Genomic DNA, 17,256 nt, shown 5'->3' with positions numbered 1-17,256 from the left:
TGGGAGTTGTGATACATTGCAAGATTTTATTTTTAAAACCCTCAGGAAACTCCAGCATGTCCATCAGCTGCCCTACAAAGCTCCACTCCACTGTGTCATAAGCCTTTTGTAGATCAATTTTAAGCATACATCTGGGAGACACAGAAGGCCTCTCATAAAGCCTAATTAGATCCTGGCATATTAATTAAGATATTCTCCTGAATGCTCCTGTCTTGTATAAATGCTCCATGATTTGTGTGGACAATGTCAGGCAGCACAAATGCCAGTCTAGTGCAAAGCAATTTGGAAATGACTTTGTATACTACATTGCAACAGGCAATGGGACGGAATTAGGATACATCTTTAGGCCTCTCACACTTAGGAATAAGAGTCAAAGTAGTAGCATTAAACTATTTCAAAAGTCTCCCATTCAGGAAAAAGTCCTTGACTGCATCTACTACCTCCTTGCCTATTTCTCCCCACGCATCTCTGAAGAAGCCACTAGTGTATCCATCAGGGCTAGGGACCTTGATGTCAGGGATGCTAAACATAGCTTCTTTGATTTCCTCCCTGTAACTGGTCTAAGCAGCTGAGCATGATAATCCCTGGTGCATCTCTTCCCTTGATCAATGACTCGCTTGTGGACTGGTTTAGTAGCCTGACTAGTCCCCAGCAAATGCTCATAGAATTTCAGAAAGGCTAACTGTACCTGATCACTAGTGTCACAAGCCTTTCCATTCATATCCTCAATCACAAAAATCTTATTCCTGTTCCTCCTCTTCTTGATGATACTATGGAAATAGGATGTATTTGTATCACCTTCCTTGATCCACTCACTCTTAGCTTTCTGGAGCAAGAAACTATCCCTAGCACATTGCATCTCCTTAAGCTTCAAACTGGCCCCAAACTCCTGGCCTATCAAATTCAGGTCAGAAGGATCAGCTCCCAATTGAACCTGCATCTCCTCAACCTGTTTTTCTAGGATGCCTGTATTCTTCTCAATATCACTAAATCCCTCCCTATTAAGTCTCTTCAAACCTGGCTTGAGATTTTAAAGATTTTTAGCCAATTTAAATAGAGGAGTCCCATCAATATCATGATTCCATTGCTCTTTCACCAGGGGAAGAAACTTTTTAGACTTGCCCCACATGTTGAAATATTTGAAGCTCCTATTGCCTTGAACCACCTTATTACTCTTAACTATACACGGTGTATGATCCATCATCCCCTCAGGCAAAAATTGAGCATACATATCAGGGAAGCTATCACACCAAGCCCTATTCACCAGAAACCTATCTAATCTACTGTATATCCGCTCCTCAAGCTTCTGTTTATTATTCCAAGTAAACATAGACCCTACAGCAGTGATGTCAAGAACTTCATAATCATCAACAGACTTTCTGAAGGCTCCATCTCAGCCAAAGACATAGCACCTCCAAACCTCTCATGAGCAGCTATGTGACACCCTCATTCATTGCGGAAAAGTAAACACATAATTCTAGATAAAAACTGCATGGATATGTTTGTAATAGGTTCATTTGGGTAAAAACCTGTAATTTTTAAAACCGAAAACGAAACCGAACTCGTTATAAAAATATCCAAATGGGAAGGTGTCAAACATGCAAGGTCTAAAGTAAATCTCATAAATAAAACATCGCTAAAGTCGCGAAACAAAGTTATACAACCCAAATATGAAAAAGGGAGACATATGTCCCTAAAATTTATATGACATAAAAAGTGTTTAAGGGTCACAATAAAATAAAGCCAATCTAGGTCCCAAGGTTACTTTGCTCGCTAGCTCGTCCATGAACCCCATATATGCATCACCTACCTGTCAATCGCATTTTATACAAATACAAAAGCCACAGTCAGTGGGGAGTAACTCCGAGTTCTCCCAGCCACGAAATGTCATAATTAATATAACATGTAAACATAAGAATATGAATATGAATAACACATAGCCTTAGCATATAGATGCTAGACAATCGTGCTTATCATGTGAACAACAATATAACAACACATAGTCCTAGCATGTGAATACTAGACCGACTCATACTACACTATCATGTGAATCACATAACATCCAGGAATCCAAACTTTATCAACCATAGCCGGCTTGCATCTCACCTTTTATGATTCATAGAATCATCAAACAAGAAAGGACAATATATCTAGAGACCGGCATAAGTTCTTAGTACAGTCAATAGTCACTCTGTAACTCGAGTCTATAACACGAGGTAAGGTAAACACCCTAGTCCTAAACCTGCGCAGACCTAGCGACATGCAGAAAACTACCGCATCCAAGACCCATGATAATAACACATGAGTACCCCTAAGGAGTCCACCAAAGGGTTGGCTAGTACTTAAGCTGACCACATACTTCTAAGAGTACGTCAGGAGGTCATGCACTAACTTGGATATAAACCCACCAAGCTAAGACACAAAGGCTATTAAGCGGTGAACATACACTCGTCAAAGACTATAATGGCCTATCTATGGCGAAGGCCGAAATACTCACCTAGGACCTAGTCCCAGCTTGAATACTTTAGCCCACACCACACAAGACAAGTAGGACACCCAATTAACCATAAGAGGGGCAAAGAGTCCAAACTTGCACACACAAATGATCATACATACCCTAGCATATGAAAGGATACGTAAGAGCATATTCAGCTGACAATCCAACAATATCTCCAATATCAATCATAATCCAAATTCCAGCTAACCAACAGTACCATAATCCATGAGAACAAGCTAAAATGGCAAAGAGGCAACAAGACTCAAGCATAAGGCATCCAAAGCATCCAACAACCAACATGTGAAATGATAATTACAAATATCAAGGCATAACATAAAACATCCAATAACAACCAATCTCACCTCAAAGACAAACCCTCGACCCGAGTCCCGCGACGGGTCATTGGTCAAATCGAGGCTGACCGGTTTAAACCTAGTTTGACCAAACTCATTCGGTCAAACTGGCCCAGCTCAGAGTCTTGGCCTATTTTGGCCCAAATCACAACATTCATTACAATATCATTCTCATGCAATATTCCAATTTCTATCATGTGAACACTATCAACATAAAGAAAATATTCCAACTTACAAAATAACTAATTCCACAAAATTCTCGCATAATAAAATAGCATAAATAACCGTCTTACACAAGGGTAAACTTTTCTATAAATTTTTAATCGATAAAACGACGCCATTTACTCATACGGACTCCGAATTGAGTGATTCAAGTGGCTAAACCACTTAATTTTTCGATGCCGTTCAATCTGTCATATTTTTGGAAACATTGGAAACCGTCTCGGTCTGGTACTGACGCGTTCCAGCCAAAAGACGGACTTGTCACAACACATAATTCCTCATCCAAATTTGTTCCAAACAATAATATACAAATGGGTAACATAAATTAAACATAAGCATACTCATCTTACTCCATTCATTCATTTATCAACAAGATCCTCTCAAACAACAACAAACAACAACAAACGACAACAAACAACAACAAACAACAACAAACGACAACAAACAACAACAAACAACAAATACAACTATTAATGTGACATTAAATCGTCGAGTAACTCGGAATAGTTACCTTAAGCTAGCAAAGAGACAAGTAATAACTTGAGAAAGCTTCTAAAACCCAAAATTACTCTTCATCTTCAACAACATATGAGTCACCTAACTCATCTTCAAATTCTTCACCTATAAGAACAACAAAAACACAATTATTAAGCTTAAATTCGAAAACCCTAAAAGATGAGCTATAAAACGAAATTGGGGGAAATGAAAATAAAGCTTACTAGTAGATGAGGATTGAAGAGAGGATTCCAAATATATAATTTTTATGAGATTTGGTGGAGAAATGAAGGATTTATGAAGGATTTAGGGATTGTAAGGAGGATTTTTGATAAGAATTTGGTGTTTGATGAAAGGAAGAGAGAGAGTGAATCATGGAGGAAATGAAAAGTGAAAGAGGGGACAAATGGGGGTAGGTGGTCGGTCCAAATGGTATGGGAAGGTGGGTCAATTGTTTACGTTTTGAGTTTTGCTTCGACGGTAATTAGAAATATACGTCGAACGCGATTTCCGAGAATATTAAAGTTCTTAAACACGATTTTACTAAAAGATTAAGTACTCATATGCCCAATATCCAAACTCGTTTACCCAACGACCGTAAGAAATGGGAAAATCCCAATATTACGACTTTTATCCGAAATCTATTTTATCAAAGGAAAAGGTTTAAATATAGTTTAAATCACTTTTAAACATTTCTAAACTATCAAAAATAATTACATTTCTTCAAAATAAAATAAGATTATATTTTTTTATCAAATAAATTTTATTTCAAATAAATTAATGTAAAATTAAAATAGATTAAAATATTACTTTTAAAATATAATAAAGGTCTTCAAATTTACGGGGTGTTACAAGCTAGCACACAGTTGAAGTCTCCAGCTATAGCCCATGGTCCAGAAATTTGGCTAGCAATCTTTCTCAATTGATCCCACAAAGGTGCCCTCTCATTAATGCCATTGAATGCATATACCATAGTCAAGTAGAAAACATTCCTAGACACCAATGCATGTACCTTCATGTGAATATATTGAGCATTGTACTCAATGACATGCACCCTATACATCCCAGGCTTCCAAAGTACCCAAATCCTTCCACCACTATGATAACCATTATTGGTAGTAATACTCTAACCATTATTGAAACTATTTACTACTTTATTGAAAGCTTTATTCTTTATTTTAGTCTCCAATAAACCAAATAAACCTACATCTTTATTCTGTAAAAAGTAATTAATATGCTTCTGTTTACCTACTCTATTCATACCCCGCACATTCCAAAAACCCGTACTATCCATTGGAACAAAAATGTGAGGGAGAGTAACCTTGAGCTAACTGATGTGACCATAATTTAAGCACATTTAGTCCCCGAATTAGCCTTGTTCCCATGCTTTTTAGTGCATATTTGGGTCATTTATTGTCTTTAGTCCTTTGTTTTGCATATTCTTTGAGGTTTTGTGTCCTTGGTAGGAAAGGAGTGCAAACCTTGCATTTTCATGGCAAAATGAAGCTAAATTGATTGAATTCAATGACCAAGCATCAAGGAGGGACAAGATTTGAAGGCATTTGTACATACTATAGTAGATGGGAAATTATGAGAAAAGATCCTTGCATCCCCGAGGAAATCCTCAAGGATTTTATGAAGAAAAAGGAAGAAAAGAAGAAGGAATGAAGTTGTTTGACAATCCGTGCGGATTGCTCTGAAGACGCTCGTCCATCCCCCACAATCCGAGCGTCTTCCTCAACAAGACGCCCGTCCAAAACGCCATGAATCCGAGCGTCTTCACCTTCTGGACGCCCGTCCAGAAGCACCCAAATCCGCCCGTCCCGTGCTTAAAATGCCCGGATTCCCATACAGTCTAGTTCGTCTTCTACAAGCTTCAAGGAAGGATGCGCATCTTTTTCCGAGACCAGAGTCTCCCTAGAGACCGGAGTCTCCCTAGAGACCGGCGATTCCTCAAGGACTTAATCGTCATTTAAGCCCTTAGTTAACCCTAATTTATGCACCTAATCCCCACTATAAATACCCTATTAGTCTAATTAGAAGTGCATGTTCTTCTTAGCAATCTTTAGTGTAGTTAATATCAATCAAATCTCTCTTTAATCTTGTAATCAACAATTAATCAAGTTTTAATACAAGTTTTATTTCCTTAATCTCTCTCTTGTTCATCCTTTATTTTGGGTAATTGAAGATTATTTGGGTTATTATTTGGAGATTGACAACCTTCCAATCATGCATCAAGTACTTCTTTTATTCTTTGCTTTATTATTGGAATCATTAGTAGGTATAATTCTCTTAATCCCTTTTTAATTATTGTTAATCACTTTCATTTATTCATCATGTTTCACTTTGTTGGTATGATTGATAATCTTGCTAGCATGTTCAACATGATAATGAGTGAGTAGTTTCCTTAGCTAGGGTTAATGGGTAATTAGGGGAAACCAACATGGGGAATGATTCATGCTTAATTTAATATGTTTTCATAATTTATTTGCTTGCTTGTTGTGATCTCAACTTATGCACATGTTATGTTTGATGAAATGTGAGCCTATGAATCATTGCATTTTTTACCCATCACCTATCTTTTCAATGAGACTTGTAAGACATAAACCAACTCGAGTCTCATTAGGCCATGCATATTGTTGAGTAGGGAAGATTAAGTCGACTTGTAGGTGTTGTACAATCTAATCAATTCGCTCCGGGACCCAAACTTTCCTAGGATTGTAAGATATAAACCAACTCGATCCATCACAACAATAATTGCTTGCTTATAATTTGAGAATATGTTTGTATGATCAATTCCCATGAATCCCCTATGACCCCATGACACCCTAGTGACTTTTATCAATTGTTTACATCCCTTTTTAATCATCTTGCTTGTTTACTTTCATTGCTATTTAGTTTAGTGATTTTCTACTTCAAACCCCAAATTGTGACAGCCTTAGACACCACTAGTTGCAATAGAAAATCTCATCTCAATTCCCGTCCCTTGGGATCCGACCTTTACTTGCCTCTTTACTAATTGTATAGTTGTTTGTGAAGTTATAAATTGTGTTTTGGTCTAGGTGCTCCTAACGACAAGTACCGAAAACTAAACCTCCTCGAGAGTCCGATAAAAAATGGCGCCGTTGCCGGGGACGGTGTTAACTTGATTTAGTTTTTCTTACATTGTTATTAGTTGTGTCTTTCTTTGCCTTGGGGAAGTAAAACTCCTCAAGGTTTGTTCTAATTATTTTCGAGTTGTTTGATATTGTGCATGTCTAGAAGATCACAAGGTAACTTGTTACCCTTTGATCACGAAATTGAAAGGACTTTGACAAACAATAGAAGAATTGTTAGGAGAACTTTGAGAGGTATTGGTGAGGTTGTAGATATTCAACCAAACACTATTGAGTTCATCAACCCTTTTGCAAGAGAAGGTGAGGAGAACCCAACACAAAATCCAACACAAAATCAACCCACAATGCCTAAGTTTTCATCACATTCCGTACCCACCGAGGAGAACCTACCCAATGGTACTACCACACCACAACATCTAACCGGAAATTTTATTGCCAAATCCGCATTTATCCAATTAGTTGAAAGAAGTCAATTTGGGGGGATGCCTAGTAAAGACCCTCATTCTCATATGGAGACTTTTTGTGACTATTGTGATGCGATTTCTCAAACCGGTGTAACTCAAGACCAAATTCGATGGGTCTTATTTCCTTTTTCTCTAATTGGCACCGCGAAACAATGGTTGAAAGGCCTTGATAAGGCTACTCTCGGAATTGATTCTTGGAAGAAGTTGGCTCTAGCTTTTTACAAAAAGTTATATCCACCGGAAAAGACTAATATGCTAAGAGCTCAAATTACGGGATTTAAGCAAAGAGATGAAGAATCTTTGTATGAAGCTTGGGAGCGATTCAAGGGAATTTGTCGCTCATGTCCTCACCATGGACTTAGCGAGTGGTTCTTGGTACAACAATTTTGGAACGGTCTATATGAAGACTCAAGAAACATTCTCAACATGGGATCAAATGGAATGTTCACCGAAGTTGACGACAATCAAACTTGGAACAAGATTGAGGAAATGGCGGTCCATAACTCACAATATAGTAGACCTCGCAAGGCTACTAGAGGAGGAAAGCATGAAGTGGACTCCATTACTCAATTGGGTGCTCAACTTAGTGTTCACATTGATACCATCAATTTGAAGTTTGAAAAAGCTATGGCTAGACTTGAAGAAGCCTCAAAATCACCAAAGCATCATGTTAATGCCATGACGGCATCCTCATCAATCCCAAATGGGATATGTGAGAATTGTGGAACTTTGGGACATGACCAAAGTGAATGTAGGGGAACAAATGAACAAGTAAATGCTTTCCAAGCATACAAGAGTGGTACCCCTTACTCCAATTATTACAATGAAAACACCAAATTCCACCCAAATCTCTCATACAAAAGCCAAAATGTTGAAAACCCTCAACCAACATACACCCCACCTCCCATGAGAAACCAAAATCAATGACCCTTTTACAACCAAAACCAAGGTTATCAAAATCAAACTCCATACAATCAACAAAATGGCCAAGGTTTTGATATTCAAAAAGCGGTCCTCCAAATGCAAAAGAATCAACAAGAATTTTTCACTCAAATGCAAAAAGATAGTCAAGCAAAGGAAATCACCATCAACAACATCCTAGCTCACACCAAAATGTTGGAAACCCAATTGACTCAACTAGCATCTTCAAGCTCACAAAGACAAAAGGGGCAATTACCACCTCAAAGTAATCCCCCAAGACATGAAACGGTCAGTGCCATTCACTTGAGAAGTGGTACAAGGTATGAAGCACCGAAGAAGCAAGTTGAGGATGAAGTTGTGGAAGCTAGTGACAAAGAAGAAGTTGTGCAAAACTCCAAGGATGGAGAACCATCAAAAGAAGAATTTTCAAAGAAAAATGAAGACAAGGCCAAGGAGAAGGAGCCCATTGTGATTAGACTTCCTTTTCCAAGCCGTCAAGTTAAGCCCAAATTTGATGACCAACTTGGAAAATTTATGGAAATTGTGAAGAATTTGGAAGTCTCGATTCCTTTTATGGAATTAATCAATCACGTGCCGGCTTATGCAAAATACATGAAAGACATCCTTACAAAGAACAAGTCGATCCGGAAGCTTGAGACTATCGCCTTCACTAAGGTGAGTAGTGCAATCCTTCAAGGAAGTTCACCTCCAAAACTTAAAGATCCGGGAAGCTTCTCAATACCGTGTACCATTGGCGACACCACGATCAACAAAGCCTTATGTGATCTAGGGCCTAGTGTGAGTGTTATGCCGTACTCGGTGAGTAAAAGGTTAGGTATGGGAGAGCTTAAATGCACCAATATCACACTCCAAATGGCCGATAGATCAACGAAGACACCATTAGGGATATGGGAAGATGTTCCCGTAAGAATTGGGAAATTTTTCATCCCGGTGGAATTTGTCATTGTTGACATGGAAGAAGACTCCAACATTCTAATCATTCTAGGAAGACCTTTCTTACACACCGCGGGTGCGGTGATTGATGTGAAGCATGGAAAGCTCACTCTAGAAGTGGGATATGAGAGCATAACTTTCAATCTTGACAAGACCATGAGAGCTCCCCGTTTGCATGAACCATGTTTTATGGTTGATCATTATAGCCGGAAGGATGATAGGAAGAAATCGGAATTCCAATGGAAGAAGAAAATCGATGATGCTCCATTCAAAGAGCAAGTGAATTGTGACAAAGAGAGCTTGAAAAGCTCACCAAAGTCAAGCAATGAAGAAGATGGCCTCGTTGGCCAAAACAAGAAAGTGGGAGAGTTGTCTCTATCAACTCAAGAGATCTTTAGTGACCAAGTAGATGAAGTTTGTGGTATTTGGGATGATGAGTTTGAAGGGATTTTCAATCCCTATATTGGTAATGCTATCGATCAAGACCAAGATGAAGGATAACAAGTGCAAAGATCTATTGAGGATCTTTATCATGACAATGAACAAACTTTTGACTACTTTTTCAAGGTGTTGAGCAACATCAACAATAACTTGGACATGCCCCCATGACATCTCACTAAGGATGAGAGTTTGGTGGAGTCCTCCCTAAACCACCATTTGTAAATATTTCTAACTCCCTAACTTGCATTTTAATTCTTACATTGCATTTTTTGTCATTTTTGGATTTTTATGCTTTGATCAAGATAATTATCATTTTTGAGAGAAGTGAGGGAGGGACTAATGATTTAATTAATGTGTAGTGCTTTAGCTTAGTGTGGGGAAAGCATTTGCCTAGGCTATTCATACCTTAGTAGTGCCCCTACAATGAAGAACACGGGATTTGAAGAATGAAAAATGACACAGGATATGCAAGTGCACGGATGGAACTGAATCCGGGTAGACCAGGGAGAATCCGAGCGTCTTCAGGGGAATCCGCTCGTCTCTAGGGAATCCAAGCGTCTTTGGCAAAATCCGTCCGTCCAAATTGAGCTTGAAAATTGAATATTTGGGACTGTCGAAGAATCCGAGCGTCCTAGCAGAGAAGACGCTCGTCTTAAATAACATTCTCGTCTTTGCAGAAAGACGCCCGTCTTCCCCTGCAGTTTCAAAATTTTTGGGTGTTTTAAATACCCCGCCTACATTCATTCCTTCATTCCTTCATTCAAACACTACCAAAACCACAAAAACCCTCATCCTCTCCACCACCAAAACAAGATTTCCTCAACCAAATTCAACAAAATCGAATCCAAACTTCCTTACAACAACAATTAATCACTCCTTTTCCAGCAATAATCAAAACCAAGCACCAAAATCTTCAACCTTTGAGTCGATTTTTGAATTACAAAGGCAAAGCCTTTCATCTTAAAATTGATTTGGGTATTATTGGAAATTGAAGATTTTCACTCTTTTCTTGGTACAATCATCAATGGCAAGAACAAAAGGATCAACAAAGGCACCTAAGGCAAAGGCACTCTCGACAAGGCAAAAATGCCTTCAAGCAAAGAAAGCCTCATTGGCTATGGTGGTTGCTAGTGCAAACTTGGAAGTACAACAACAACAAAATCCTCCCTTGGAAGCAACAACATCAACAACTCCGGAAATTGCTCAATTATCAAACTATCCGGAGGTAGTTTTCATTTCTAACTCCCATAGGGATAAATTTGCCAAGTATGCTAGAAAATCCATTCTACCCACCAAATTCATATGTGAAGATGCCTTGAACAAACAAAAGCCTTCTTTAAAGCCATGGGGTTGGGAAAATTGTTTGCTACATGAGAATTGACATACCCCTCCCTTACCTTAGAATTCTTGAGTTCTTTGAAAGTAACTAAGGTAGAGACTAGAGAAAACATCGAGTTCCGCCTTGCCAATGTGAATAGACGCATCACCTTTGATGACTTGGGTAAAGCATTAGGTCTTAGTGATGCACCTCGTTATTACAAGAAGCCCGAAAAATATGACCCCGCTTCTCTTTGGGAGGCGATTTCCGGGAGAAAATTTGAGAACTTTCATGCTAGTCGCGCTCTATTAGTCCACCATCCGGGCATTAGAGTGTGGCACAAGGTCATCGAGAATACTATCATTGTAAGAAAAGACACTAACCACTTTACCAAGCTCGATTGTGTTCTACTTGAGTCGGCCTTAAATATTGGAAGGGAATTCACCAAGCCTTACAATGCTCTAAGGCTTTTGCTGGAAAGATGGCTAAATGTTGATTGTGGAAAGCAAGGCACCCCTTTTATCGTAAATGGAGGTCTAGTCACTCTTCTAGCCAAGTACTTTGATCCGAATTTCAACAAGGATAACAATTATGTGGCGAAAAAAGGGGGTCATCTCATTGACATGGATGCTATGATTAACAAGTACAAGTGGGTAACGCATAATCCCCTTGACACCAAATTTGGGTGGCTCACCAATGATGCTAGATCTTTTACTTTGCCTTCCAAGATATGCCGTTTGAGTGTCCATCGGACCAACTACCTTCTTCCCCTCTCAAAAGAAGCCGAATACATCATCTGTCAACAAAGGGGTGAAATTGAAATGCCCTCCTCCTCCATTGTCACACCACCCTATCCATTCAAGTTTCAAGAGTTCAAACCCGAAGGTGTTGAAGCAAGCAATGACTACATGACTCTACTTTTGCAATAAATGCACAAACAAGCTCATAAGGACCGGGAAGATGCATACTTAGCCCAATATCTACCCCTCCTTTATTTAGCTAGGCAAGGACTACTTGATCCTTCATGTCCTTTGCCTAGTTGGGCGGATAGGAAAGTCTTCTTTCCAAGTGCATCTAGGGGTGAGAGATCGGGTGACGATGAGGTTGTCGGTGATGAGGTTGTTGATGATGAGGGCATTGAAGAAGAGGTAAATGAAGAAGAAGGAGATGATGAAGGAAGTGAGCAAGGAAGTGAAGAGGGAAGTGGTGATGCGTCCACTTCTATTGAGGAAGATGATGACAATGATGATATGGTGGAAGACTAGCAAGCTTTGGAGGCTCCTACCCTCTTGAGGTTTGTCTACTTCTTTCTTTGTTTTATTTATTTTATCTTGATCATGGTTGGAGAGTCCTAGCAACATAGAGGACTAACACCTCGGCCCCATTGAGGTGTTCTTATTTTATTGTTGCCACTTATGAAAATCCAAAATGACAAATTTAGTTTCATGCATTGCATCTTGTGTACATGAACTACCGCCGACTTTAGGACATTAGAAATAATGTCTATCTCGGTTTGGGGAAGTACATGCATACGCAACGGGAGGTAATCTAAATTACGCTCTCCGTCATAAACAAAAACCCATGCATCATGTAGTGTAGATTAGTGTAGCTTGCATTTAGTGTAGAATTCATGCATCATACTTGCATAATTTCCCATCATTTTGGCCATCGAGGACAATGCCCATATTAGTGTGGGGATGGGGAATTCTATCTTAACTTTTATTCAAAAATCCAAAAAAATCAAAAATTTCGAAAATCCAAAAAAAAAATTGAAAAACCAAAAACATGTTTATTTCCTTTGTAGTGTAGTCTTGTATATATTATTGTATATATTGTGTTTGTTCTATCCTTGTTCACATTGATCGACTACGCCACATCCGAGACATGAGGATATTGAAGACCGCATGGTATGATCTTTCCAATCTCCTTTTTCCTCTCTATGTTAATGACTATGTGGCTTTATTTTGATTGATGCGGTATAAACAATATGAACTTAGGACTTGCATTTAGCTTATATGGCATACTAGTTGGTAGAATCATATGCATTAGGTTGTATATATGTTAGTTGCATCATGGCATATAGTTTGCATGGTTAGAAAAATTTTGCGAAACCTTCTATTTGGGAAGCTTGACAAGTGTATATAGGGCCTAGTAGATGCTTTTTATTCTTAACACTTTGCTTGTTAGAATACTTGTAAAACACCCTAGGATGTGTCATGCTAGTATCCTTTGACCCATGGATTAAGGCCTAGTCAAGAGTACCTTGTGGTGTGATAACTCCTTGGCTACCGTTTATTCCAAGGTGACCCTTGAAACCATACAACCATCATCCATATTCTACCACATTTTGTCATCAAAAAGGGAATGGGCACGAAAATTGTTCAAAAATTTGAGTTCAAAAAATGAAATGAAAAGTCAGAAAGTTTGCAAATTGCATCAAATGAAAAGAGGAGCAAAAATAGACTCCTAATGCTTCAAATATAAGCCACCCTCATTACATATGGGGTGACTTTGAAAATGTTCAAAAAGAAATGCAAAAAGTTGAAAATTGTCAAGTGTTGAAATGCCAAAAATGAAAAAGAAATGGCAAGAAAGTGTTCTCAAATGTTATATGCCACAAGAAATTGGGGGGGGGGGGGGGGGGGGGACAACAAAGAAAACTCCCAAATGAAACTCAAATATCTATTGATCCCTTTATCCATCGTATCCATTTTTGTGCATGGTAGAGAGGGGACGACCCTTCTTCTTGTCTAGGCAAGAGGGGGAATTTTGCGATCCTCCAGTGTTTCTAACACCATAGGGAGTCTACTCTTGACGAAAGCATTTAACGATTGAGGACAAAGGTACCCTAGCTTGACACAACTTGGAGGTGATTTATTGGTATCCTTCTAGGCTTAGTAGTTTGAAGAAATTGCATCTATGAAAGAGTGTGTACCCTTGAATTGCTTCCCTTGTAGATAATTTCCGCCACTTAGATGAGGAAAGTGGCTATTCTTTTGTAGATGCATCCATTACTTGATTTTGTGTGCTTAATGTTTGGATGTGTCGCCATTTTGGCAAGACCCACCTTGCCTTGCAAGAAGGCATCCTACCTCATGGTTGTCTTGTTGTGAGTTGAAGGGGCGGAGTGAGGCCCGCTAATTATCTCATATCGGCTATGTTATTAGGTTAGTTTAAATAACGGTCCTAGTCTTTGTCACCTCTTTACTCGGGACGAACAAAGGTTCGGTTTGGGGATATTTGATGTGACCATAATTTAAGCACATTTAGTTCCCGAATTAGCCTTGTTCCCATGCTTTTTAGTGCATATTTGGGTCATTTATTGTCTTTAGTCCTTTGTTTTGCATATTCTTTGAGGTCATTTATTTCCTTAATCTCTCTCTTGTTCATCCTTTATTTTGGGTAATTGAAGATTATTTGGGTTATTATTGGGAGATTGACAACCTTCCAATCAAGCATCAAGTACATCTTTTATTCTTCGCTTTATTATTGGAATTATTAGTAGGTATAATTCTCTTAATCCCTTTTTAATTATTGTTAATCACTTTCATTTACTCATCATGTTTCACTTTGTTGGTATGATTGACAACCTTGCTAGCATGTTCAACATGATAATGAGTGAGTAGTTTCCTTAGCTAGGGTTAATGGGTAATTAGGGGAAACCAACATGGGGAATGATTCATGCTTAATTTAATATATTTTCATAATTTATTTGCTTGCTTGTTGTGATCTCAACTTATGCACATGTTATGTTTGATAAAATGTGAGCCTATGAATCCTTGCATTTTTTACCCATCACCTATCTTTTCAATGAGACTTGTAAGACATAAACCAACTCGAGTCTCATTAGGCCATTCATATTGTTGAGTAGGGAAGATTAAGTCGACTTGTAGGTGTTGTACAATCTAATCGATTCGGCTCTGGGACCCAAACTTTCCTAGGATTGTAAGATATAAACCAACTCGATCCATCACAACAATAATTGCTTGCTTATAATTTGAGAATATATTTGTATGATCAATTCCCATGAATCCCCTATGACCCCATGACACCCTAGTGCCTTTTATCAATTGTTTACATCCCTTTTTAATCATCTTGCTTGTTTACTTTCATTGTTATTTAGTTTAGTGATCTTGTACTTCAAACCCCAAATTGTGACACCCTTAGACACCACTAGTTGCAATAGAAAATCTCATCTCAATTCCCGTCCCTTGGGATCCGACCTTTACTTGCCTCTTTACTAATTGTAGAGTTGTTTGTGAAGTTATAAATTGTGTTTTGGTCTAGGTGCTCCTAACGACAAGTACCGAAAACTAAACCTCCTCGAGAGTCCGACCACTAACACAGTCTTCTTTGAAGGAGATGAAAGAATCTCTTTATAAGAATGAGCTCCAAAATTTTCACTACTATATCCATCACCACTCCTCTCCTCCCTATGCATCTTAACAAGTCTTTTAGTAGGAGTAAGAAACCGCCCTTCCTCCCTAACAACAGGGCTTGTAGGTGACTGCACAGACTGGACAACAGTATTCCTAGCAGCTGGCTCCACTGCTAGCTTAGACACCACAGGTCTCCAGACTTTTTTAACTATTTGACCCTCTTGTTTCTTCAGTTCTCCCCGTTTACATTGTTCCTTATCATGCCCCATACCCTTACATTTTATGCACCTAATCGGTTTCCATTCATATTCCACTGCCACCTGATTCACAGCACCCTTCTCATCTTTGAACTCAATTTTTTCTGGCAGCTTTTGATCCACCTCCATTTCCAACATTACCCTGGCATAGCCCAACCTTGTTCTCTCCTCTGTAGCCACATCACTCTTGACAATTTTGGGCAACCCCTTCCCCCAAAATTTCAATGGGAAATTATGTAACCTTATCCAGGCTGGCACTGAACTCACATCATCCTTCTTCATTTCCATATCTTTTACCCACTCCTTCACAATCAATGGCTTATTGTCAAACATATAATATCCTGATTGAAGGACCTTATTTTTCATCTCCATAGTTTTAAATATTACTAAAAAGATCCCATTAGGCATGAAGGAAATCTTGTCAATATTGAACTTCGTCCAAATGCGCCTGATAAATCCCTCTATGATCTCCCATGGAGGGTTAGCACCAAGAATGAAGCATACCATGGCTTGACTTCAGTACTGAACCTCCTCCTCCACATCCCCATCCTCTAACTGCAACATTTCAGTCTCCTCTTTTCCTTGACCCTGTTCATCATTCGGAATATCCTTTGTTTCTGTAACCTGATCATCTTCACAACATTCTTGCATCTCAGACACCACCGTATTCTCACCATCCTCCTCTTCTCTTTCAGATTCTGCTTCGTCTTCCGTCTCAATTACAAGTTCAGGGATACCTATTAATTCGTTCATAGTTTTGGACTTTTCTCCCTCAACCACATCATTAGTTGGTCCATGACATATTTCATTAGGGTTTTGGCTATTGTCCATCTCTTCAGCATGGTTCTGATCTCTTTCCAACTCCTGTTCTTGCAAATTTAAGGACGTATCATTTTGTGTAGCAGGGATGCTCCGTCCTCGTAAAGTCATCTCCCTTTGTCGTTGAAGATTTGACTTCCTCGCCATTAGCATGGGAGTCAATCTCAAGCTTACGTAGCCTCCTTCAGTTGTCTCTCATGGTTTTCTCTCTAGGGTTTTTTTAGTGTTTTTGTTCATCTTATTATGTTGTTAATTATGCTTTCTTATATCGTTATTGTTGTTATTGTTATTAGTATGAGTAGCTAAGTCTCTCACCTAGGGTGAATGGGAATCTAGGTTGTTAGAAGGGGATTATATTGATGAATTGATAGTTAAATTGTTCTTTGTTGTTGTTCAGTTTGTTGGTTTGAATCTAGTTGATTAGCTTCTGCAGGGTTAATTAATTAGTATTGCATAAACTAGGATTTTCACCGATCGGGTTAAGACTAGTAAAGGCTACGACAACTGAATAGAACTAATTTAATGATAGCGATTGCATGTTAGATTAGATCTAAAGGACATACTAGAATCGACCGATCTTATGACCTTAAAGAATATAAATTGCTCTATCAATAAGTTGAGACTCATCCCCGAATAACTACCTAGTGAACCTAAACCCTAGACTTCTTAATATTATTGTTTACAATCAATATTTACTTGCAATTAGTTGCTAGCATACAATCAATCAAAACCTTCATAAATTGGTTACTTTAAGACAGACTTAAATGTTAACAAACTAGAATAATTACCTCGCCTCTCTGTGGATTCGACACTTCTTACCGCTAGCTATTTGTTAGTAGTAATTTTGGTTTACTTTGATTAAGGTGATACGACCTTAGCTTTATCAAATTTGGCGCAATTGTCGGGGAAGCAACAATTTTCTTGTTTGTTTTTGTTTATTTTTGTCTTTTGTTTTAGGGAGCATAAGTTCCTTGAGACAGTTTTATCTTTTCTTGTTGTTTTCGTGTATGCCTAGGTCTA

The 17,256-nt window shown here is 38.6% G+C and overlaps 1 protein-coding gene and 1 non-coding gene across 2 annotated transcripts; both read right to left on the bottom strand.

The window, feature by feature from the left end:
- Positions 1 to 448: 448 nt before the first annotated feature.
- LOC141601719 (uncharacterized) lies at positions 449 to 15,924 on the bottom strand. Its single transcript, XM_074422016.1, has 4 exons — positions 15,125 to 15,924; positions 4,432 to 4,664; positions 1,156 to 1,335; positions 449 to 1,017 (listed from the first exon to the last, which is right to left on the bottom strand). Exons 1-4 carry the CDS (start codon positions 15,922 to 15,924, stop codon positions 449 to 451), a joined length of 1,782 nt encoding a protein of 593 aa, XP_074278117.1.
- Positions 7,400 to 7,506, bottom strand: LOC141602965 (small nucleolar RNA R71). Its single transcript, XR_012524867.1, has one exon. It is a non-coding gene; the product is annotated as a small nucleolar RNA R71 (small nucleolar RNA).
- Positions 15,925 to 17,256: the final 1,332 nt, after the last annotated feature.

Source organism: Silene latifolia, chromosome 9, assembly GCF_048544455.1.
Source record: "Silene latifolia isolate original U9 population chromosome 9, ASM4854445v1, whole genome shotgun sequence".
Lineage (NCBI taxonomy): Eukaryota > Viridiplantae > Streptophyta > Magnoliopsida > Caryophyllales > Caryophyllaceae > Silene > Silene latifolia.
This window is presented reverse-complemented; position numbering and strand designations above follow the sequence as displayed.